Source organism: Atractosteus spatula, chromosome 3, assembly GCF_055471065.1.
Source record: "Atractosteus spatula isolate fAtrSpa1 chromosome 3, fAtrSpa1.hap1, whole genome shotgun sequence".
In the NCBI taxonomy this organism is placed as follows: Eukaryota; Metazoa; Chordata; class Actinopteri; order Semionotiformes; family Lepisosteidae; genus Atractosteus; species Atractosteus spatula.
Window position 1 is genome coordinate 27,377,531 of NC_142708.1, and position 27,523 is coordinate 27,405,053.

A 27,523-nucleotide genomic window follows, 5' to 3' on the forward strand; every position below is an offset into this window, starting at 1 on the left:
CAAGTATTGCATTAATTAAAGAAGGCATTCATGCATTCATTGGTATATTCAGTCAACGAACTGTACATGTTCACAGGATTTGATAACTTGGGGATTTCAATTCACAGCCTTGGTTACTTTTTGTTCATTCTAACCAATTCTGGGGTATTATTTTCTTAAAAAGTATGACTCCACTTGATCATTTAGTGTCACATTAACCCAAATACAGGAAAATACACACTTTTTCGACTTTTTATCTGTCATGTATGAAACAAGGCCATATATCTGGGTTCAAAGATGAAGCTTTCTTGAGTAGACAGGGGTGGGAATTCTTGAAATTTCATTTTGAAGCTCTAAATTACACTTAGTAAGCAAGTAGCTCTACATGCTTCTATACCTATGACCAAGTAGACCTCGAGTAGAATCAATTCAAAATGAATACCACCGCTGTAGAACTAACCAGGAGCCTTAAAATTGTAAAATTATCAGTTCCTGAGCAATTTTTGTAAGTACTGGTTTCTTCTAAGGTAGAAGAGATCACTTCTAAATGGCTTGTATGATCTCAATTTCACTTGTATTGCTTCAGAATATACATGTTTCGTTTTGAGTAGTTGAAACTCCTTTAGGTTCAAGTTAAACTGACCTCTCGTGGCCTAACAGATTAGGATTTGAAGGTAAAAACATTTCTATATTTTTGCTATATAATATCTTTCTCCTTCACAGTTAAATAAAACTATAAATATGAACATCACATCATGCATTTAACAGCTCTAACCAAACGCTCCTGTTCTGTGACCAGTAACTTTGTGCTTTAGAACATGCCATCCTTCAGAAGACAGTTCTGATGAAGACTCGGTCATTAAAGTACAGCACTACACAAAAGAACAGGGGTGTTAACCACTGTCCTGGCTACATTCCACTCTAGTCTACCCATAAGTAAGGAGTGAAAATTTCTCACATCTCTGTTGATCTACTGTGTAGTGAGGCTGCTGACTCAGAACGGCTGGAGCACCTCAGACAAGTAGGTGAACTACGTGGATCCCCTCTTAATGTATAGCACTTTGGAATACTTTTTAAAAACACGATCAATAATTCCTTGCATTTCCATTAATTCCAAAGCATATGATCAAATGTTGGTGAGTTTAAACCAAGAGAGACCACTGAAAGTGAAAAAAGAAATGTTTATAAACATTTTAGTTTTAAGCTTTTTAGCCAAGTAATTTGTATTAACGTGACGGAGATACTGTCAAACTCTTATCTTTCATCATCAAAGAGATCTGCCTTCAGCATTGTTAATGCCTCAGCACAGAGATTCAAGGACTGGTTTATAAGCCCCCCAACAGGTCATTAACTGCTCTTGAAATGTTCATATTGCCTGTTTTTACTAATGTAGTCTTGGACAGGAGGGTGTCTCCAAAACCTCCAAAAGTGAAATGAACACTGCCAAACTGACATTTTTTTTTCTGATGTGCTTCAAATGTCACCAGCTTGGGGACATTGGGGGTATGACCTCGCATGCAGGAAATTAACTTTTTTACTTTTGATCAGAGATTTGCTTAGCTATATTAAAAAACAAATCTACACGCTGATATAAAATGCATTTCCTCTGCAAACGATGGGTGCTTAAATTGTAAGATTTCCAGCACATTCAAGCTTGAAAAACAGGATTCAGATTGTTGGATTTTCCTGAAGAGTTTGCAGACTGCAGTATGTAGAATACATTTCAGGTCTTAATAAAAAAAAACAGAATACCTCCCCTTTATGAAATGTCAGATAAACATGAAAGCACGGACTGAACATTTCATAAGACAATACAACTCTGTGCAGTGGAGTGACAAAGCAGTGCCTGCAGAAACTTCACTCAGCCTGAACAGCATGCAGCCCCACTTCTGAGTCTCATCCTCTTTCACCGCAAGCTTTCACACAGACTCAAACTTTCCACAGGCAGAAGCCTTGTTCACACAAAAGGCAGGAAAGTAATACTGCCAGTTTGGTTTTTTTACAGTTTCTCCTCTGACTCCATGGGTAAACTGACTGCTAAAGACACTGACAGACAGAACACACAATTACCCAGACATCACCATGTTACTTTTAAATTGCAAATAGGTTTACTTAGATCGCAGACACTCAGAAAAAGAATGCTGGACTTCATGCATATCAAAAGATTTCCATGTGGACACTAATCTTTTATTAACATTTATTAAAAGATAAAACATGAAAAATATTTCTTCAGGGGCTTTTTAATGATTCAGTTAAAAGTAAGCACATCAAAGAATCTGTAAAGCATAACGTCAAATCCAGCAAACAACACCTTGAATGTGAATAAGTGCTGGGTAAATTACTACAGCTTATATCATAATCACAGTTTTACTCCAGCATATAGCCAAAAGAAGGCTAATTCAGACTTTAACTACAGTACATATATTCATGCTAACAAATATGGCTACTTCCGTGCATGTTCCATCTGTTTCTTTATTGTTTTGTCTTATTAATTACTGCTTTTATGGTAAAAGCACTGAATTTACTTATTCTGCAGCTTCTACTACTTAAGAGATTGACTGTAAAGTCCATCACTTAAAGTATGAAGTATTGTGCTTTAATCTTGAAAATTACTGAAAAGGTGAAGAATGTAGAGCTTAGGAAGAATGAAAGAATAGAAGAGACAAAGGAGAGTAAGCCATCAGGCCAATCTGGCACATTTGATTGAATTTTAGCCATATCAGCTTTCTGATTGTGAAATACTTTTTTTCCCCCCAATCAGTAAACATTTATTTGATGATAAACTAGTGGCATATATTTGAAAAGTGTTATGCACTAATGAGCTATCGTGCCATTCACGGGTATCAAGTTTAAATCCATATTTGCATTGTAGATCAATCTGTCAAGATTGTATTTGTAACTAAAAAAACAGGACTATTATCGAATGACATGTAGTGTCACCAGTGGCCAAGATCACATTATTTCAAAGGTCAAGACTATTATACACACATATGCCATGCAAGAAATAATGACATCTTTTGTAGAATCTGGGATTCAGTGTAAGCTACATATCATATAATTAAATCTTGTTCTTGCTTTGTTCACAGCACAGCTGTTCACAGCTATGTTCAGAAAGAACATAAGAAAAGGTTACAAACAAGCAGAGGCCATTCAGCTCATCATAGTGTACTCATTACTTTTTACAATTTAACGATTTAAGATTGGACTCCCTTCCCAATTATATAAGCACTTTACATGAGAAAAATCTCTTTTACATGACATAAGTTTCTCCAACATATTTTAACAGCTAATGTATGAAACTTTGTTAATATTTTTTTCTTCAATAGTTAGAATTTGTACCTCTGACCACAAAAGCTTCTTTTTGCAATTTCGTGTTACTGCATAGCACACATGGTGAGAAATAGTGGCATATACTTAATCAACTAAATCAGGGGGTGGGATTTCAGGGGAGGTCTGACAGTCAAAACCTAGGATTTTAAAACAATTAAATCAATAAAATTTAACCAGGACACTGGGATTAGCATCCCTACCCTTTTCAATTGTTCAATCAGCTTTTTAATGGCCACAGTGATACCAGGAATTCTATTTCACAGCTGATCCAGAACATAATGCTTCATATAATAATGCACACTATTCCCTGTTATCATATTGGAGTAGTCTTTCACAACTGCCAGTCCAGAGGACAGAGTGCCACCTACTGGTGCATGAACACCACTTTCAGAAGAACCCAGGTCTACACCAGAGGCATCAGGCTCAAGAAAAAGACAGGTTTTGCCAAGCTTAGCTTCTGACACGATGAAGCATGAAGAGAGTACAATTGCAGTCTGTCATTTCGTACAGTTTACGTATGAAGGCAAATGATTTTAGTCTTTTGCCTGGATTGAAGTGCACATGAGAATGTAGCTTACACACAGAAAACACAGTCTGCTTTGCCTTCCTACCCCTTTCTTACTGTCTGAAAATCACTTGCATCACAGATATGTCCATTCCAAATAATATTCTATGATAGCAAAAGAGGTTTATATTCTAAATAAATGTATAATGGCTTTAAAAGGTTCCAGTTTCCCTTTCCACAAATATTTAGCAAATATATGTAGAAAAAGTAAAAATGATGGAAAGTCAAACTCATTCATACTTCAGTTTGGATGAAGTATCAGAGCCAGGTAATGAATGTTCCTATTTATTGTTTAAAAATTGACTCAGCAGCCTTTTGGAATTTAAAAGGTCAGTTTAAATTTTTAGGATATTTCTTACCTATTATTGTATCATTGTTAGCTTAATTTCTTCTAACTTAAATTCAAAAGCCTAATATGTCCATAATTTGAGAACAAATGCTACATTACAACATTGTACATTACAGCTCAATTTCACAACATGGCTTAATATTTACACAAATGTCATGAAAACAAGGTTCAGAAACTGATTTTCTTCACTCACTGTTGCATGAGAAATAAATACATAGTTCAGACACAAAAAGCAACACAGCACCACCAAGAGGATTTGATCCAATGCTGCATTTGAAGACAAAAATGTATTCATGTTACATACTGTACCTCAATGACAAAAGCTTAAATTTTAGATTTCATCTTAATGGTTTTGTACTTTTACCAACAAAGGTGTGTAGTTAAACACAATGTAAAAATACCTTCGAAATTATCAGCTTTTAGCTCTGCCAACTTACGGTATTTGCCAATTTAGTTATTCTTATAGTATCCAGTGAAACTAATATGTTGCCTAACATTTCTTTTCTTTAATTTTCTTATATTTTCACAGTTGAATTTCAGGATTTCAACTTTCAATTTGCAGCTCACAACATCTGAGTATATACAAGCAGATTCTGTTTGAGCAATTCACATCATACAAGTATACACTCTAGATGTTCACCACACAGTTAAAAATGGACTTGGGCTGCAGTCAGGTTTCTATTCAGACTGTTTCAATAAATTCTGCTGCAAAATATTGAATATATGCTGTTTGAGGGTCATGCTGCTCAAATCTGTCTATACAAACAGAGGAGGAGGATAATCTGATAAACATACAAGAAATGCTTTTATATCAAGCATCATCTTATTTATTATAAAAAAGATTAAAAGGTATAAACACTACTTTCAAAAAATACTTCCAATATTTTAAACAGAATGGAGAGCTGAAAATTAATACTGATCAAGAACAGATCTGAAAACATTAGCTACCAACAAACTGGCAATCAAAATGTCAATTAAGGCATTAGATAATCCTGATCTACATTTGAAGCCCAGAAGTCTTTTGTTTGCCGCTTAATATAATAAGAGAAGTGAAGAGGAAGAATAATAATGCAGTGCTGCTCTTTGCCTATGCCAAAGTCCATTGTCTGTAAAATCATCCCTTGAACAAGTCTAAAGATATGTAATCCAACAGATCTAAGGCTCCAGTGAAGAGCTTTTCCTGTCGAGTGCTATTTGTCTTTTTATTATGTTTTTTTAACAAACTGAATTGTAAAGATTTATAAAATTTTAAGTTTTACCTATAGCACTGCTTTTAAGTAAACAGACTCAAGAGTGTGCGATAAAATCGGAAGTCCGGAGTATATGACTTGAATATTGTATGTGACCATATGTTTTAGGGTTCATATCAAATGCAGTACCTTCAATAATTTAAAAGAAAACTGTACGGATGCCCAGTGTATCTAGCAACAGTCTCTTGCACCATACACTTATACCCTATGTACGCAAATAAATCCTTTGTCTTTTACCTAATTTCACAATTCAGGACAAAGTCATTTAAGTTTACAATATCAAAACCACTATAACATTTTCAGACTGCAGTTTTAATCACTTTTATATCATTTTCAGATTGCATGGCAAGACACTGAATTTCATAATGCGATACTGTATGAATGTGACAATGACAGGCTGGCTATTGACGTACAGTATGTTAAGACATTACTGTTTGTGATGTAACAGTATATGTGTATATTAAAAATGTACTCTAATGTTTTAAATTAAAACAAATTTCGCATTTATGACAAAGAATGTTATAGTACTACTTACAACTCTCACATAATGCAATATGTAGTTTATATATTGGTACAGTGCCCAAATATTGTATAGAACTTAAAAGCAATGGGAGAAAATTATCAGGAACCAAGTGAACATGCCTCGTTTACAACAGTCATAGACATAGATTGTTCTGGTTGCTAATATTGATTATGTTTGTAATGTACTGTCTCATTGTGTGGAGTCATCTGATCTACTGTGTATGTCCTGAAAGATCAACGCAAATGAGAATTCTAGTGTACATGTATATGTGGCAATAAACCCCTCGACTCTACAAGTTCATTATATGTTCAGTATAGTTGTGTTTAGGGTCATCATTATATTATTATAATCCTTTAACCCAAAAGACTCCTGGGTATCACTGGGGATACTACTTGCTATTAAATAATGAACGTATCCAGACTAGCGTCCAGATGTTGCAAGTCTGAGTCTAAAATATGTCATTATCCAATCATGATTCGCCCAGGCTCTGGCAGGGTTGGTCAAGTTTGAATCAGTGACCGACTCCACTGTATTAAAAGAAGAAAATGTCTCTGAAGTCCTCACACATTTTTAACTATTCCACAATCAGTGTTTTAAAGAAAAATGCTGGTGATTAAAAAGGCAATGTTGTTTCTTTGTACATACACTTTCTCCTTTATTCGCATCCAAATAAATTACTACTACACCCATTTTTGCTGTAGGCACTACAAACTTTTCTGATAGTACTTCCATACTGTATATGCTTGTCAAAAAGGAGTGCCCTCAGGAGTTGAATATTTAATTTCCATCCAGAAAGTCCACAGCTCTTTTGACCAACCTTTTCGGTTCAGTGCTCAATCTAGGCATTCGTGATAGTTTCCTTGTCTAAGCACAAGTTTCCTAGCCGACCCTTCCCATGATGCCGTTTCTCTAAGAAGTCTTTACTGATCCCTTTGATGTCAAGAGCTCTGATGTAGAACTGAAATGAAAAGCAATGAATCAGCTGAGGTTCTGAAAGTGGTCTTTGTTACTGAAAGGATGATATACACTCTTCTGCAAAAGGTAATAGTTTCATAAGAGCAATGGAAATAAAATGGCACTAAGGCACACCGACTGCTCAATTTTATTTTCCTTTGAAATGCATAATATATGTTTGAGTGAACCAAGGAAAATTAAAGTGGCCTATATTCAGAAATGAGTGAATCTAATTGAATAATCTCTTTTTTGTAACCATATAACAAGGTGAATCAGAAAGACTACATACTATCAAGACCCAGCTAAATAAAGTGATGCAGATCTATGGTTTTCATTTGCAGTATAGATGCTGAAAAGGAACAGGAGCAGAAAAAATGTACTGCACAGATCAAATATTTATCAGATCAGAGGTTAATTTTAAATCAACTAGAGAACTAGCAGTAGCAAAATGCTTACAGTCAAGGGCAAGATAATTACAATCAAAATAATATTGTTATAAATTGAACACCAGTGGATTTGCTGTATGGATATTAACATTTCAGAAAATGCTACCTTTGATTCAGATTCATACTTTATCACAAAAAGGCAATTAATTTAACTCACTAAATAAACTTGTGTTGTATCAATGTGTTCAAGAAGGGGGTAAAAACATGTTTCTAACCAGGATATCATATACATCTAGAAATAAAAACCTACTTAAGTTTAAACCAGACTGAACATCAGTTCCAAAACTACAAAACAAATTACAAAAGTCTACAAAAATACATTAAAAAGGCACATAGCTCAAAGTGGTTTAGCTTCCCCCAACTTCTTGTGCATTACTAATAATTCCTAACTTTTTGTGTGCAAGTGACAGAAAAAAGTCAAATCTCAGCATTTCATGGCCAGTTTTCTTCTTGAATGTAACCAGGGTGTCAACATTAACACCAAGACAGTCTTATGCAGGAATGGGCATTTGTTGGTTTTAACACCTTTGATCAATATGTTCTATTTTTACCACAGTCTGCGACAAATGAAAGAATTTCAAATGTAAGGTATTGACAGTCACAGACTTGAAACTTCTGCGTAATGCTGTCCTTACACTATAATTTCATTGTCTTATTTTGAAGTATAGAAAACGTAATAATAAAACAATACATTTTGTTTACCTTCCAGGAAAAGTTCAAGCTTCAATTAACTATAAGCCAAAATTCCTGTGAATCTCAAGAAGAAAATAATAAACTGCAATTGTGATTAATAAGGCTTATGCTTTTTATCCAAAGTGACTTACCTTCGTATTAGTTTATGCAATTGGCTATATTACTGATATATTGAAACTGCAGTTGCAATTAATAAGGCTTATGCTTTTTATCCAAAGTGACTTACCTTACTGTATATTACTGAAGCAATCTGAGTGAAGCATTTTGCTCAAGGATACAACAGCAGCTCCCCAACTATGATTTGAAAACATGACCTTCCAGTGAGCCCTAATGTCTACTTTTAATATGAAAAGTACTTTCTCTGTTGTACTAAAGCACTGATTAAAGCTGCAATCTACAAGGGAAAGTTACTTAAGTTTAGAGTTATCCCATTTTGTCTCTGCATTTTTATTTTTTTTTGCCTGGTACAAAACCATTAACCACATCTACCTACCCATGTCTGAACTCAAATATCAATAATTAGCCCATCACCAGACCTATATCCTTGTTCAAAATTTGTCATAACGGGAATTACCCTTATTTCATTTTTCCAAGTTATGCCTCATTACATAAACCTAAACACAGCAGGAGAAAACAAGTACTATCATCACCAGAACGTCCACCAGCGGTGTGAAGGAACTCTCAAGGCCTCTGGGACTGTGAGCTAGATGGTTCCCCACTTGGGATTTGAACCCACAACTGTCGTTGTTTCCTTGAGCAAGGTACTTCAGAGTCAGACTGCTCCAGCAGAAAGGCCAGATGTGCAAATGGCTACAAGGGTTTTGATAAAAGCATCAGCAAAATAAATGAGAAATCGGAAGATGTCGCGTCTCACTTACATCCTGGAAAAGCCTCTTGTCTGCCGCAAGCCGTTTGGAGGCCAGAGTCTTGGTGACGTGGTAGAAGGTCAGCAGGGCCCTGTGCTGCTGCAGGCCATCCTGGACTTTCACAGACTCCAGGAGGATGGGGATTAACTCGGGCCACTGTCGAGGGCAGTCCAGCCTGGCAACCTTGGCAATCAGGACTGCAATCTGAGTTGCAATCTAAAAGGGTTCAAAAAGTCACGTGTTAAGTCCTGACCGTTTATATATCCTACATTGCCATAACACGCATTTTTTTTTTTAATTAGAGCACTTTGATATGGTCAGAGCTCTTCATCTTACATTATTCCCACTCGTCACCTTACCTTTTGTCCATTAGGTTTCAAGAGCTGTTCAGACCAGCTATAAAATTTTAAAACTCGTATTTAAAATGCAACAAGATTAAACGTGTCTCTGCATAAGTAATAGGGGAAGACCATGAATACTTTATCATTTAAATTATACTTCATAAATCCCATACAAAGTTATATTGCTTCATATACATTTGCATTAAAAGAGATACATAAAATAAAGACACGTAAGAGACAAGTAAAGTTTTGCTCACTGAGAAGCAGATTGAAAATAAGGTGAGCTGGAGTGTCACACTCCTGCATGTTTTACATCATAAACTTTAATTATTAATTTCTACAGACTGAAGCTGGGTACCTGTTTAATGAAGGAATGTAAAGCTCTTTTGGATATGAAAATGCAAATAGCCCGGCAGCCTTCCAGTTTACTCCTCACTGAACTGAAAAACAATGCTGTACTTTACAAGCCATAAGGATGGCCTACGGTATAAAATTCAGTAGGCAGTCGGGGTCTTGGAGAGCCACAGTCTACATCTGGCTAGTTTCTAAACCCTTCCAATCAGATTTGACTGATTTAATGATGCTTGTATCACATCATAATACAGCTTCCTTTAGTGAACACCTCTTTTATAAGTTTTTACAGCGAAATCACTCCTCACGATTTGTAGACTAGACTATCAAATGTGAAATGATGTACTATGTTTAGTAAATATTTACTATGTGAATACCATGTTATTATTTTTAATTATCAATTACATTTCTATGTCCTAATGTGTTTAACACCAAGATCACAATGACATTTTTCTTATTTATTCCAGTGCAAACCATAGTTACCACAGATAACATTATGATGAGGTAAAAGCATGTAAAAAGCAGTTCATCTACTAGATACAGTGTGTTTACTCAGTAAAAGCTACTTTTGTTTTTTTAAGGGAACATCAGTAATACATTTTTCATCTTATTTCAATTTCATTAGACTGAAAGAAAGTATGATGCCCAGGTCATTTTACCAGATTAAGACCAGAAACGTGCTAAAACTTGAAAAACTTCGCAAAGCAAACAAAAATGTTATTCATGGAAAAAAAAACTACTAACACCGTTGAATGCTATAGGAATGAATAATAATAAATGTATATGTAATAAGCATATACTGTTTTACAGCAGCTAGATTTCAGCAACAGAAAAAAAACACACCAAGACTAGTATAGGTTTAGAGGTTGACATTTTTCACTTAGGCATTTTGACAAATTTCTACACTAATCCCCCAAAACCCCAATGCTAAAAATGAGCACAGAAATGGATACCAGGGGTACATATTCCACATTCATTTATCAGTGGGAAAGAACACTGCATTTATTTTCGTAGTGTAAAACAAAACTCTGCTGACTGAATAATTTGGCAAAACAAAACTATTACAGTATGTATATCACCCCGGAAGACACGTATTCCTAGTAAGGGTCATAAAAGCCCAGAACCAGAGCCCATAAAGCAAAGCACACAAGGTGAGATGGGACTCCAGTCTGCTACAGGGTACACACACAAGCACACAATTTAGAGAAGCCATTTAACCAAGCCAGTAACGCTATGAAAGGCAGGAGGAAGCAGGTACCCATAGAAATCCTTTGGAAAATCAGGGAGAATTGATACACCCCACACAAAGGGCTCCCCCCTTCCAGAACTGAACCCAAGGAACAGCAATAACTAGTATCCCACTGTATTGCATTGAAAATATAATGAACAGACCTAGTTAAAAAATAGACAACTGGTCACCACATAAACTGAAGCCTGGATAGAAGAGAAGAGGTTGTGAGAAGCTAGTAGACAGGTGGAAAGAGAAAACATTCAAAGAACTGGGGACTATTTGGTACAAAGAGACCTTCATGCCAGAATTCTTTAGATTATTATCTATGCTGACAGAAATATTAAATAATACGTCAACACTTACAGTACAATGGCATTATTACACCCCAAAGAGTAACGCAACGTTACATTGAGAAAACCACCATTGAACAATATTTCAGCTGTAAAAGACTAAAGTTAATAACATCTTTTTACTGTTAAATAACTTTTACTGATAAAAAGCCTCATTTACACGAAACGTGAGCTCTTGAAGTTTCAGAGAGGCTTTTAAACTCCTGCCTTTTTTTTTTGCTCCAACAACAGCATTCAGAGCGGAAACCCTGAATGCGAAAAAAATAAGGAAAAGAAAAATGTGCTCAGTATAATATTTTTGACAAGGTTTTATCAAGAAATCTGCAGTTCAAAAAATGCCCAAGTGGTGGTGAAAGCTATCAGTCTCAAATAAAATACAATTAATCTAACCTAATAAAGTATGCCTTTTAGAGCACAGTACTGAGAATGAACTGAGACAGCATACCTGCAGTGGAGTGCAGCGAAGGTAAGGAAGTTACAACCGATTCCTCCGCTTATCTGATGGCCTTAAAGCTCCAGTTAAACATCAAGAACATCTGCTTTAACCACTAACCTGATTCACTGGCTCGTTGAAGTTGGTGATGAGGCCAGCACGTAAGGAAGACTTCTCCTCTTCTGAAAGAGCACTGCAGACAAGGGAGAGATCAGCTCCAGTTAGAAACATCTCATACCCCAAGCAAACAAAACATTCCTAAAAGAATTACTCCTTCCGTATGCCACCCGCCCACCATCACCACATCTAGCAGGATCTTAGTTGTAACGGGCTGTCCTGTGAAGGCCTGCCAGGATTTTGATTTGGATATAGTGAAGTTGCAAGCACATCAGCTAGGCTAATAAAACACGCAGTGGCCATGAATGGTGGCCAAAACAAAGGTAAAAAAACATCCTCTCCTCCCTCCTATGAACAATTATGTTAGACTGAAATTATGTTCGCTGCAGTGTACGCATTTATTAAAGAAAGGTTATATCTCTCATAGCTCTGGGAAACGTGAAAGCTAGCGTTAAAGATTTGTTAGGTTGTACTCAAGCACCCCTTTATTTATTCATGAATGCAAAACACAGTGGCCCAGCTGGTCTGTTATAACGAAAACCAACATTACCCGGAACAGAGCTGTAAAGCATAATGAACTCTCTCAGCAACCTTTGGCTCTTCAGCCCCTTTCCGTTTCCTCCACCACAATGCAGTGCCATTACAGGGGACTTCTTCATTATGATCTACAGCCTACAATAAATACTGAGTTATGTGTCCGTTTTCGTGCAAATTCAGTCTTCTATAGTCAAAAGGAAAGCCTCGGCTTTCTGTGGGGTATTTTTGCCTCTATAAGACTAAACAGGAATGCAATCTGGACCTACAATTGATCCCAGAACAGCAGTACTCAACTGCACTTTTATTCAGAACCGTTTAAAATATTATTAGTTCAACTGGTACAGGTATTTGCACATGATTTAACTGTAAATAAATATTTAAGAATCCTATTCACCTGCCTTTTTATTTGATTTAGAATTGGGTTTTTTTTCTTGAAAAAGTAAGAACGTATCTATTGCACAAGGGCTTTCACACTATTTGGTATTTAATCACAGTGGAAATACAAATCCTGAAGCCTTGCAGCAGAATAACATTAATTTTTCAACCTGCCCTACAGCATAGGGTATTATTAGAGTCTGAGCAGTAGTAGAGAAATTGCTATAGCCAGTCAGTGGGTGTACCTCCTCTGGGAGATTAGATTTTCTTTCACATGATCTCTAAGTTCTGCAAAGAGTTTTGCTTTGCCCAACATCACCCTCAGGCTCTGCTTACCAATGTCATCTGCTATCTGCGACTGTTTCTAGTGCGAACACTGCAAATTCTGCTCTGCTCTGATCCACAGCTGAACAGATGATGATGGAATTACCCGACTCCTTACAGGGGCAATTAGATTCTGGTGTGAAGGGTGTTAACACTGCTTCTGTGCAGTGAGGAACTGTTGTGATAAATTTGCAGGCCAGAGGGAAGCTAAGTATTTGATGGCTTTTCTTTGTGTTTTCATTTATCAGCTATGATGCTAAGAGTTTATCCTTCCTAGATTATTTACATCCAGATTTTTACAGAAGGTACTGTGACATTACCATAACCTGTGGAATCATATGCGAAGGGAAACCCAACAGAACTTCATAATAATGCATAAAAAACATGTAACATTACAAAAACCATAGTGACCAGACATCTTAAAACCAGCAGTTTTAACAACAAACATCTACCTGTTCACTGTACACCTCCCAACACTTAGTACCAATTAAGAAGAAATTAAATCATCATCAACTGTGGCCACTTACTGTGTTTGATATTAATACATATAGTTAGAGTTTAAAATCTGGCCAGCCACACAGTAGATCCTAGATGTTACATATTGGTCATTTTACTTGAAGAAACTGGCAAATGTACAAAGAGTCCTGCGACTTTCAATCTATCTACTGGAAGGAAGGCTCTGATGTTTGCAGTCAACATGACGTCGTGATGCGTGACATTTCTCCCTCCTCTCATTGGTAACCATTCTCTCACATCAGTTCAATCACAGCAAGCCCATCTACTGCGTGGAACAGTTAAACAGAGGTTGGGCCAAGTGTGTTTTAACTGTTGTTAACGGAGGACTTTTCCCATACTGAAAGATACTACAGATAGTACCAGTAACAGTCAATTTTAATACAAAATGTTTAAGACTTGGGTTGGCATGGTGGTTCGGTGGGGAACACTGTTGCCTCGCAGCGCTGAGACTTTGGGTTCGATTCCAGGAGTGGCATTGTGGAGTTTTTATGATCTCCCCATGAATTTCCTCAGAGCCCGATTTCCTTCCACAGCCCAAAGACATTATATTAATTGCTAATATGCAAGAAACATTTCAACAGTCCTAAATGGGAAAAAAAAAATCACCTGTTAAAAAATATATTTTTTTAAAGATTATACACAACCTGCAAACATTTTGTAAAACACTTGTAATTATAAGTCACAACTGCATGTGACACAAAACACCTCAAAAAGCAAAGAACATAAAAGGAAATTAAAACATCCATTTTGTATCAAACGTCATCTGGGCCACATGCAGGATATCATGCCAATGCAATGAAGGTATCCCGCCTTTGCTTACTTATGAACACCAACAGCTAAAATACTCGTGTCAGTCTTTCTTCAAAAGAGGCTGAACGGCCATTTATTAATATCAGGTATCTGTTTGAGAGAGAGAAGAATAGCTGATTCCCATTTCCAAACCGATCTAAACTGAACATTATTAAGAAAATTTCTTCTGCTTTTTTCTCAGTAAATAGCATCTCGATGAATAACTCACTGCAATGTTTTTTCTATAATAGAACTGTCCATTAATATATTTTGTCTTCCATGGACTTGAAAGAGCATTTTCGCTAAGTACGAGAAATGTCACTTCAACTGTAAAACTGATCATGTTTTTAGAATTCTCTTTTGCATTTTCTCATTGGTGCAACAAGGGCATTTCTTAAACCAACAAAATAATGTTGTTGAAATAGAACAGCTAATATCTTTATCTGTAGAAAAATATGTATATATGTAATTTTAAGAAGTGTTTGCTAGCGTTAATAGTTGGTATCGTCTAGCTATCGTTTATCTTACAGATTTTCAGATAAATCTTTAACCGTTCGTTCTGAGTTGAGATCAGAGAAAACACAACCTTACTTAGGCAAGTGAAAGATAAAGTGAAAGTTTTGGGAATGAAGCAGCATGCAGTACACTCATGGGGTACAGCAAGGAAATTAAACTCCATCTCTGTGGGCTTGTTAATTATGGCTCTAATAGATTTTGCTCCAGCTGTGCTGCCTCTCATTTGTGAAATTAGTTTATGATTACATAAATCCAGCATGGGAATAAAAACAGCACTTTCTATTGATAAGGACAGGTACATTTTCTTGTTTATGCAACGGTTAACCATGATAAATTCATCAGTTTTTCTCACAAGAGCAATTCTAAAAAAAATGTGTTCACTTAATACTCATCTCACAAGAACAGAACTATCACCATTGACTTATAAGGGTATTAAGTATAGATTTTTAATAAAATTGTTGTAATTTCCCATTATTTTTCTTGTGCCTCCCATTAGTCAACTAATGACCCTCATACAAGCACAAGAGAGAAAAACAAAACAAAATTACTCCTTTTGCTCAGCATCTAACGCAGAATTAGAGGAGGATACGAGCACTCTAAATGATGACAGCTTCAAACTACAGGGGCTGCCACCACACAGTGATTCAGATATCTTAACCATTTTCAGCAAACCTCCACTGACCTGTACGCTAACACTTGAAAACTCCCAATTACAGTCAGCCAACAACACAGCCCTGAATCACACTAACAATGTCTAGACTACAGAGCTCAACAAGTTAGAAACTAGAGGACCCATTGAGCCTATCTAGTCGATGTGGTTGCTGTAGTTAACTGATCGACAACATGGCTGTGTGGCTTGATCCATATTCTCGCAATACTTTGCATAAACAAGTGCCTATTGCTCACGGTTTTAAAGACACTTTCTCATAGTTTCAACTTGTGACCTCCAATGTGTTTCACTCTATGTTTCTCACTGTTGATTCTCAAGAGGAGCCCTGGACTGACTTTGTCAGTGCCTTTAAGGATTCAAACATCATCTTGTAATCGTCTCTCTTCAAGTTCCTGGGTCTGCAAAACACACCTGAGGCTACTGAATTCGCGATTACAGCATCTCCATCATGACCACCTGGAAGTCTCTTCTAGTGAAGTTTTAATTTTTAAAGAAAGTGGCATTTTCACCACTCTCAGCATTTGGATCAACATAGCTCTGTGAAGATGGTCTTGTCACACATGAAGTTAGTTCTTTGTCCCTCCTGTTGCCGGTACACTGAACGCTCAGAGTCTTGCATGCTGCAAGTACACACACTTTAGTGTAAAGCTAGGAGCCTGAGACTGGAGAACTCAGCAAGAGAAGGGCAAGGATCACACTAAATGGTAAGATGTGCATATTCACTTACGTATTATATTTTAACAATTTTATTAATCAAAATATTATTAATAACTTACAAAAATAAGGCTATTATTGACATTACAAAAGTATCCATGACACGCAAATCCATAAAAACCAAGTGCATGAACTAACTCTTTTCATGCTACTTCTGAAAGGTTGCTGACCCCTGTCCTAGAATCAACCTTCACGCCACAAGGTATTTAGCAACTTTATACAACTGCTATGGTAAAGATATGGATAATTAAAAGGGTTGCTAATCATTCACTCAGGTTAAATGAAGACATTGTTGGTGCATTAAATACATATTTAATGCCATATTAAAACATAAATATTCAACAATGCCTGGGACATTTTTAGTGAGCTTATTAATCTGGTCTCCATAAGAATAGACCACAGCATAAAGCCAGTAACAAATGCACATATAGAAGACAGGCAAGCACAAACATGAGGAACCAAGGACAGGAAGAAGAACACACATCACCACCATCATCTTCATCAGAAGATTGTGCCATGAGAGGATGCACCTCCTTCCAATTAGACTTGAAACCAGATTCTGTAGAGGTAAACTGAAGTCCGAAAGTGTGCAGGACTCTGAACTTCATTATAGAAGAGATCTTGCCGTCTTATGTCTAAATTCCTGATTTCCTTTATTGTGGAGTCTGTAGACTACAAATCTCTCTACTACTTTAGCGATGACCTTGTTTGGAATAGGGAAATTTTGGTTGTCTCTGTTCATAGTTATCTGGGCGGCCTTCATTTGGACCTGGTCATTACTCCGTTATCAAGCTGTGCCAGAACATAAAACACATATGCATAGTAAGTTCATAACAAGACATTAAATATTGATTTAATAACAACCTTCATTACAGTTCATGACAACTGGTGGCAGCAGTTATTTCCTACCCCTTTTATGTTTGGAACAATACCTTTATAAAAAAAAATGTTGACTATCACAAGTATAGGGAAAGAAAATGTTGAATATCATGGAATTGTGGATCTGTACATCAGAACAATTGGTCTAAATTACAGATGCAGCCATTCAAAGTGCGCGTCACAGACACGTACCGCAGGTGACGTCGCTCAGTATGACGCAAGATGACGCGTGGCACCGCAGTAAGTGATTGGTTGACCGACAGGGGCACTCGTGGTCCGTTGGTCTGTCGTAGAAAGACTTACAGTAAAAACGTCTTTGCTGTGCCCGTTGTAGATATTGAATTTTACCACTGAAGGGAAATCTTAGTAGCTGAGCATAAAAAGAATAGGAGCATACTGTAACGCGTGTGAAAGCCATAAACGATATTAATTTTGGAACATAAACATACAGTATATAGCTGGTCTTGGTACTTTAAAGAAAAAAATACACACCGGTATTCCATTTCTCCCTAAACATTGTAAGCTTCGAAGTCTTTAACTAACGTGATACCGGAGTCAACAAGCATACTTTTAGAATTTGATTAAAAGGGAATATAATATGGAATCGCGTATCTCAAGAATTTAATAACGGTATGATTATATCCGTGTACTGCGGCAGGGCTGTGTAGGGCTGTTTCGCCTGCTTGCTCCAGCGAGCTGACTGTAGCCGACTGGTCTAGGTGCGTGCCTGCCAACGGGCAGGCTGTGTGCTCGAATCCAGCTGGACCTTCTAGTTTTATTTATTTATTTTTTAATCGCGTAACATAAACATATTACCGTATGCAAACTGTACTGTATACAGTATGTATATGTATATTTAATGTCTTAACTGTGCCCGTTTAATTGAATTTAAAAAAATTATTTAACACGAACATTAAGCTGTTTACATCTTCCGCCTGAGAACAGTCACCCGTTGCTACCCAACGCAGAATGGTGATTGGCTGACACCATCTGACACCCCTCTGATTGGAGAAAAAAGACGTGCTGGTTTGCTATACATACTGTAACAGGAAGAGGATTTCTTTCTATTCAAAACGTGTATTTTAAAAGTTTAAGTAAAAACCTTTTACAGCGTACACAGATTTCTAAACTGATCAGGATCGTTATCTTTGTCTTATGCATAATAATATTCACCGCTCTGTGCAGCAAATTAATAATAAACTTTATTTTATATAGCGTTTTAAACGAATAAGTAATTAGATTGCTCATAAACCTAATCACTTGCTTTTTCTTTTTATTTAGGCTCAGATTTCAACTATAGATCGTATTATTAATAACCATAATAACAACCAACCAACAAAAACAACCATATAAACATAATACCAACCAAAAACATAGATAACAACCACAATACAAAATCAAATATATCAAACCATTTTACTCTCGCAAAGTCCTCCAATTATCATAATCCCGCCCCTTATGCAAAACCAAACCTTCCTCCCATCCCAGTTTATCCTGTTTATCATAAACAAAATCCACCTCAATTTTCAACATAAAGCATTACACAAAATCAATACCTCAACACTCCATACTCAACAACGATAATTCACAAACAGCCAGAACATGTAACTACACATTCCCAAACAGACCTAATTTCCATAGCCCCGCCCCTTATGCAAAACCAACATCCCTCCCCTGTTCTCTCTCTCCCCTGGCGGTTGTAATTGTTTTTATTTTCAAATAAATTTTAGCAAAGTCATGCATTTTAAAAATCTTAAGATTTTTATATTTATGTCTTTCTTTAGTGGTTTCATTAGTGACAAAGGCTAAACTTTCTTGGAAAAATGTCTTTTATGTAAACCATGTTTGCTATTTATTCATTCAGGGCTAAAATATGTTCATTGTATTCTAATGAAAGAAGGGTTCCTTTCGCCGTAGTCGGGAGCCTAGCCTTTAACTAGTAAGTACTGTACTTACTGGGTTTTTGAGGGGGGGGGGGGGGAGTGTCTTTCGCTGGAAATCTCGCCTCCTACTTTGAAAATACCCGTGAGACGGTTCAATTCGTCACAGCCAGCACTCCTGCAGAGAGGGGGGTTGTACTTGGAGTGTATACAGTACACGCGTTATGCTCTTCGTTAATGTCTAAGCCGGAACATATCATTATATCTCATTTTGTATTTCTTAAAAAAAATCGTTTTCCCAGCCTAACAGTATTGTTTTTAACCTGTAAATTTGCTGGACAGAGAGGTGAACATTATTACACAGAAGACAAAGATAGCGATTTACGTTGCATTGTGTATCGTGCTGCTTTAATACAGTTTTAAATAATTGGAAGTCTAAACAGTATCAGCTTTATTTATGGGTTTTAAATAAAGGTGATTTAAACGCGATTTAAATCAATATAAATGTTTATATTGTAACGCATAGGTGACTATTCATTGTTATTAAAATGACTTAAATTCGATCATGTTGTGATATTTAGAAATATACATTTGTTTGGTGCGAGTGAAGTTTTATTTAATCTCTGAGCCATACTGATTCTTCTGGAAGCGAGTTTCCGCCAGGGAGTAAAAAAAAAACACACTATGGTATTCTCTCCAATGCAGTGCAGTTAAAAACATACCTCTGATGCTGCTCCTAAATGAATATCGTTTATGACCATCAGAGGCTTTATGCTCCTTTTCTTTTTTCCAGTGGATTGAACAGGGAGAGGCATTTCATGATGTACTTTTCACTGATGAAACAACAGTGGCTCTGGAACAGTTTTCAACCATGTTGTTTTATAAAAAGGGGAGATATGTACACGTTACTGAAGCTAAAAGTTTAGCCTTTGTCACTAATGTAAACACTAAATAAAGACGTATAGAAATCCCTACGTTACAGACTGTATATGGCTGGTATTGGTAGTTTAAAGAAAAAATACACACCATTATTCCACTTTCTCCCTAAACATTTTAAGCATCAGAGTCTTACATGTGGTTATTTATTGCATAATTAAATTTTGAAAGCCACTGAGACATCAGGTACTACTGTTGTATTTATGAAAAAGAAACAAAACAAAAAACATACTAACAACTGTGCCATCCTACTCCTTAGTTAATACATTTTATTATTCATAAACAGTTAACATTGTTAGCAAAATATTTTGAATTATATTTATCCCTATTTTTTCTTTAGTTTTGTATTTAACTTATTATATGATAGTCAGACTTAATGTATATTTGAACAATGAAATGAAAATATATTTTTACAAGATTTTACATTAAGCACTTAAAATTAATATGGTTAATAAAAGTAAACTGTAACATGCTGTAACAAGATCGGTTAAACTGCGAAGAAAATGCTTTCAGAGAAAATGTTTCAGGTGTGAAGAACATAGAACTCTAATGCAATTTCAACCAAACCTGTTCCCACACACCCTGCCCCCACTACCATTAGAATATACACAAACATTCGCGTTTCATTCTGAGCAGAAGACCCTCACACCTGAAGAGTGCTGGCTGTGACGAATTAAACCGGTCTAACTGGCTTCAATCACAGACCATGTGACATGGGACTCAGTAAACTAACAGCGCCACTGGATTTGATAATACCTAACCAAAATCCGCAATATGGAAACAGAACCTGTGTGATTGTTGATAGATGATGTACTCGTAACATTTTTTCAAGACGAACTACAACATTTAAAAAATGACTTGTATGTACTTGATCTCTAATCAATCCACGGGTCCCAGCACAAAACGAAAGTAAAATGCATACCGTTTCGCGCTTCTTATTAGTTGCTCAAAAGTAATTTGACCGTATGAAATGCATAATATAAACCTAGAAACATATACGTGAGCAGTACTTAAGCACTGTAGTATCGGTGTTAAGACATACCTCTCAAATACTGTAAATCAAGTTAAAAATATCTCAAGACCGATTCTGGTCGTAATGAAACCATGTTTCGTGTATGTTTTCTTTTTCATCTTGAAATAACTCATTTCTAAATACCTTTTTCACTGTTAACATCTTGCAGCAACTTTGCGAGCAAAATATACACTCTGACAGTTCATCCTGCTACCAACATTAAATAAAACAAATCTTAAGATTTCTATATTTATGTCTTTATTTAGTGGTTTCATTAGTGACAAAGGCTAAACTTTCTTGGAAAAATGTATTTTATGTGTTGCAGAAAAAACTGACTTGCTTTAACAAAATATGTTTACAAATCCTTTCACCTGGCATTTTCGTAGTTAGAAATTATGGAACGCTCTGTTAAAAGCAAGGGAGTTTTTATGTCCGTTGCAGTTCTTTTGCAACATGAATATAATTATATCGTTATTAATTTCTTGAGATACGCGATTCCATATTATATTCCCTTTTAATCAAATTCTAAAAGTATGCTTGTTGACTCCGGTATCACGTTAGTTAAAGACTTCGAAGCTTACAATGTTTAGGGAGAAATGGAATACTGGTGTGTATGTTTTCTTTAAAGTACCGAGACCAGCCATATACTGTATGTTTATGTTAAGATTTCCCTTCAGTGGTAAAATTAGATATGAATATTCAATACTTAAACGGGCACAGTTAAGACATTAAATATACATATACATACTGTATACAGTACAGTTTGCATACGGTAATATGTTACGCGATTAAAAAATAAATAAAACTGGAAGGTCCAGCACCTTCCACCTGGATTCGAGCACACAACCTGCCCGTTGGCAGGCACGCACCTAGACCAGTCGGCTACAGTCAGCTCGCATGAGCAGGCAGGCGAAACAGCCCTACACAGCCCTGCCGCAGTACACGGATATAATCATACCGTTATTAAATTCTTGAGACACGCGATTCCATATTATATTCCCTTTTAATCAAATTCTAAAAGTATGCTTGTTGACTCCGGTATAACGTGAGAAATGGAATACCGGTGTGTATTTTTCCTTGTGATATTTTAAGCTCTAGTTGAATGATAGGTGTCGCATTTTAAATCATTTTCGTAGTTAGAAATTATGAAACGCCCTGTTAAAAGCAAGGAAGTTTTTATGCCCGTTGAAGTAAAACAAAATGCCTGACAAAGTATGGCTTGGACAGATTCCAAGTGCTTGTACAAATGTGCTAAAGAAATTATACTTTGAGTATACAGCTTGTCCAAAGTCATCCATTATTAATACTATTAGTAATATCTTCGGTAAAGGCTTTGATGCATAAATATTTCTGATAAAGGTAGGTTGTGTACTTTTGTCCAACTGAGCAATCTTGCTTTCATAAAATATACCAACATTTTAATGACTGAAGATTAACATGCTGTAATACACTGTTCAAAATTAAAGGCTCAAATGCTGTACATGAGAGGTTAAGCTCCCCCTGGCGGTTTTACAAGGTGACGCCGGATAGTTTCCGGCAGAGCGTCAAATGATGCGCGATTAACCACGTGACACTGCGTGATACCGCGACACGCCCACCGGGGTATGCCGCAAAATAACGCACCCATTTTGAATGGCTGCATCTGTATGGAAGAACTCAGGCACAATAACTGTTTACAAAGATGTACACCAGCCTCAGTGAAAGGTGGTAACCTGAAGACAAAACTAAGCTTTAAAATTGATTACATATGAATTTCTTTATAAAATGCTTAGACACCAGAGTATTCACAATCAACAGAGTGTTATTTTTTGTGTGCAACTATAAAGCAAAGGATGCAATTTCTACAGAAAAACTCACTGTGGTGCGACGCGTCTCCAGTAGCGATCAATCCCATTCTTGAAGTATAAAACAGCCAGCCATCGAACATTTACATCAAGCATGTGATTGTTGAATATATTCTGTCAAGAAGCAGAAAAAAACGACATTAGGAATACAGAATGTTGAAGAGCTTCAGTCATTATCAGCACAAATGTAACAAATAATGTGAATAGACACACCAAGAATAAAAAATAGCTGAAGAGCAGTTGCAAAACTAAGTTGCACAGAACTTGTATGACAGGTATATTTTGAAAAAGACATTTTAGGCTTCTAAACACAAAAAGGCATTATTACATTCTTTAATACTGGGTCCAACTCCATCTCATTAGGCCCAACATTCCCCAGTCACTCCACTCAAATTCTTACGTTCAGAACAAAAAAAATGTTAATGTCAAAGGCTATTTTTCTAACCACCCACTAAATAAATCTCTCAACCAAGAGTAATATAAGAAGGTTTCCAGGGAATGCTGGTCTAATTTCAGTAAATAACATACTCAGTGCTGCACAATGTATTTAAACAACATTCATAGTAATGCAAAAGAATGCCTGTTTTGTTGTATTATAGTACCTTTTATGTATCATTTTTCAGAATTAGCCAGAGACATGTCACGCTATATTTAATACCAGTAAAGACAAACTGTTAGTTAAGGAACTGCATAGTTAAGAAAATGGAATACAATGCTCTGCTTATGAAAAACACAAATGTTGCTATCAATTCACTGACGTATGTAGGCAGGATTAAAGGGTAATATAAAAGGCAAACACTAGGCTTGTACATATTGTAACCATGGCCAAATTAAAATAAAAAGATCAAGGCACTATCAAAAACAGTCTAGAAGCACTTAATACAAAAATTGCACTCTAGACAAAGTTCAGACAAAAACAAGAAGAATGTTACTGCAACTTAAGTACTATAAAAGATGTACCCTGTACAGAAGATATAATAAGTGAAAAGTTTAGCCTTATATAGTTGTGAAGATCTGTTCAAAATGTTCAAAAGGACTTGAAAAAATATCTCAGAAAGTCAACAGAAACCTCATGCAGACAACAGAAAATGAAAATTAAACCAAGTAAGGACTGAGGTTAAGGCACTTCTTTAACCAAAGAGTTAAGGCAGCATGAAACAAACAAAAGTTGTCAATCTGAGGATTCTAGGAGCAACTTTAAAGCTCTTCAATCCTGAAGATATTTTATTGTGCAAGAATAGCATCTGGAAATGAATCCATATGAGTGGCTGTAATTAAGACCAAAACACAAAATTATATTTCTTAACCCCCTGTCATGTAATGTCTAACAATGAATCCAACAGGAATGTTTAAATGTTAGTAGCTAGACAAACAAAAATACATCTAAGAATTACTAATCAGCAAACAATCACCTACCCCAAACAAACATGTATTCAAAGGCACTAAAAGTAGAATAAATGCTATTGATTCCACAATTCATTTATTGAATTTTTAAAATATCCTGGTATACATTTCATTTCAGAAAGCTTCTTTGTTAGTACATTTTAGAATAAATGAAAATTCTAAACTTCTATACAGATATTTGAAACAGAAACTTCTCTCCATTGCCAACCATGTACATTAGAAATCTCATTTGACAGCACTGTAATGCCAGTACAATAAAGCTGCTGAGTTGAGTGCTTCATTCACTTGCAGTTTAACAAAGCTTTAAAATACAATATGTGAAACTGCTGTTCTTTGGATTCTTATTCAAGTCTCTAGAAGGCTTCTGTCCTATAGTACAGTCCCAGCATTTGATTTGCAACAAGACTACCGAAACCAAATATACAGTAGATTTCACAATCATCTTGCCTTTCTAGTATTTTTTACCTCTACAATTGTCAGGCGTTTGTGGATACAGCAGTGAATGAAGCAGTCACTTCATCTTCCTATTCCATACTGAGATGGTGCAGAGTTAATGAAAATAGTTCTGGTTGTGTCCCTTAAAAAAAAATGAATCTTGCTTGTGATGTTTTCTCCCCCATCAGCCCCTAGACCCACTGACCCCCAGTGATGAATTTTGTGCAAGCGATTTTATGAATTACTAATTTACAAAGCCAAACTGCTGTTTGTATCACCATGGGTAATAACTGAGCAGCTTCAAACCATCTGGACAGATAATGAATATCCAACTCATGTAATAAAACATAATGGATTAATAAATTGAAACTGCACGAAAATCAATAGCAGTTATTCCAGGTATAGGAGACCATTGGAAACAAAAAATGAAATAGGATGAACCACATTTGATCACAAATTTGTTTGAATGTTTTATGAAGTGACACTTTTCCAAAAAGGTGCCGAGACAAATTGAATTACTTTAATTAGCTGCAAAGTATCAAAATGAGATGAATCTTTAAAAAAAAAATGAAGCAGAAAAAAATGCATGGTTGGGTGGAGCAGGGATATTTTCTCACATTTACTAAATGTTTATTTTCTATTACACTGCATTACATACAAACCGGAACCAGACCTTTGACATGAAGACCCCTTTACACAACTGCATGCTTGAAGCAATGAACCCTTACCAGCAGTACAGAGTAGAAACCCGGTTGTGTCTCCCATTGCTTGAGCTGCTCCTCAGCTGGCTTCAGCACTGAAGTGTCCTGGCTGGTGGCCTGAGTGAGAGCCTGCAGGACTACAGAGCTGGCACTATGGATGTCCATGGGAAATCTAACAAGGGAAAATTTAAAAAAAAGTTATGTCACAACACTTAGGCAGCTTATTGGTATTTGGACAATAAATTGAGACATTCGGGCATTTAAGAGGTCTCACATGCAATTCAGGCAGGAAAACTATACATCAGCTCTTCGTAACATTTTATAATAATTGGGATGACATGGGCACCACAGCCTGAATCACACGTTTAAGCTTTTATCAATCCAATAAGTTCTAACAAATAGGTCTGTTACTACTAATCGTTTCGCTAAAAGTTAACCCTACTGATCCTAAAGCACGACGAAAACTCCACCCACAATAAACCACTGTTAGGTTCAGCTGTTGTACCCTTGAGCGAGGTACTTCACTCGGACTGCTCAAGAACAATGGTTAGCTGGATAGATCAGCGCAAAAACAAGTCTCTTTGAATAAAAGCATCAAGCACATCCTTAATATGAGTCAAAACTAAATCTATACAAAGATTTAAAACGCACTTTAAGGTGACAAATGGAGACCATTTCCATTTTTATAGACCAGCATCAAAGTAATGCCCTGGACAGTGTGTTTCCAGGTCTTTTTTTTTTTTAATTAAACTGACTGCATATAGCCTATACAACAGCTCTGTATTTTCAGTATGGGATCACATTCTTTTACCTAAGCTAATGCAGTTCCCTGCTCTAACTGTCATCTTAAGCTGATTCATTCAGTATTCAGGGGTGGTAAGCCAGTTTTTGTTTGTTCTTCTGAAATAAATTTTCAACTTCTCAAGAGATCAAGGACCACATTATGTCATTCCCCAAAAACATCCAATCAACAACTTTTCAAATATTCAAATAAATGCACATGACATCATGAATTATATTTTAAACAACATGAATTTATTGGATCATGCAAAAAGTGCACATTCCAGAAACCCATGGGAATAAACAAATGAGAAAAGCACTAATATAGCAACGCAAAAAGAAGGGGTCACAAAACACTCGCTTTCAGCTGGGACAAACTTTGTGACAACAGACGACGGGTAATCTTGCCCTGCCAAAAATGTACCCGTTCTGCAAACTTTTAAATACACAGTTGGCTACAGATGATGTCTGGTAACTGTATTGCATGCATTTAAAAACAAAACAATAACAAAGACAATGTTCAATTAGTTACTGAAGGCGTTTTAAGAGCATGCTAGTAATGGCCTTTTATTTGTCCTTCATTAAAATCAGCCTGATATAAAGTGGGACTAATTCTCAAAATCATAAAAAGGTGCAATATCTTAATTATATGGTATGATTAAAGGATGTAATAAAGCAAAATGCAAAAGTAAAATGTTTATCGTAGTTAATAATGACACAATTAAAATTAAATAAACCCCTATTCATGAATAAAAGAAGAATCTAAACATGTCCAACATGAGAGCAGGTATCTTGCAGGCTAGCCATTACAGTAATTTCACTCATCCATCCCTTTTCTAACTGCTTCATCCAATACAGGGTCCCAGGGGAGCTGGAGTCTATTCCAGGAGGCAATGGACACAAAGCACAGTACACCCTGGATGGGTCACTAATCCATTACAGGGCACACACACACACCGGAAGCCAACTAACCTACCAGTATGTCTTTCGACTGCGGGAGGAAACTGGAGCATCGGGAGGAGATTCATGGGGATAACATCCAAACTCTACACAGACTGCACCAAGGTATTAAACCCATATCCCCAGAGCTGCAAAGCCACAATATTAACAGCTGTGACTGTTAACGTGCTGCCCTTCTAGTAACCTCTCTTGCTCTAACAAACGTCTCAGTCTGCTTGGCTCAGCAAGAGTGATCAACATCCATAAAAACAAAAAAATGAACACATGCATTCTGTAAACAGGCACAAGGGTAAAGTACCTGTATTTTACAGAAGCTAAACTGTTGCTATGAAAAATGGCAGTTGGCTTTAGCAGCCCCTGCTATTATACGATTTGTGCAGCTAGAGTATTCCAGAGGCTAGTTCTCAGAAAAACGATCACACGATAAAAGGTAAAATCCCTGTGCAGACTATATGGTCAGTCAGTGACTATAC

General features: G+C 36.3%; 1 protein-coding gene across 1 annotated transcript in view; it reads right to left on the reverse strand.

Moving 5' to 3' along the window:
- The window catches only part of ipo11 (importin 11), a 269,401-nt gene that overhangs the window by 235,806 nt on the left and 6,072 nt on the right, over window positions 1-27,523 (reverse strand). Inside the window, exons 2-5 of the mRNA XM_088911299.1 lie at window positions 25,338-25,482; window positions 22,784-22,884; window positions 11,782-11,854; window positions 8,968-9,171 (exon numbers count right to left, since the gene is read on the reverse strand). Coding sequence (XP_088767425.1) covers window positions 8,968-9,171; window positions 11,782-11,854; window positions 22,784-22,884; window positions 25,338-25,475 — 516 coding nt within the window. The 5' untranslated portion in view covers window positions 25,476-25,482. The remainder of the gene's footprint in view (window positions 1-8,967; window positions 9,172-11,781; window positions 11,855-22,783; window positions 22,885-25,337; window positions 25,483-27,523) is intronic.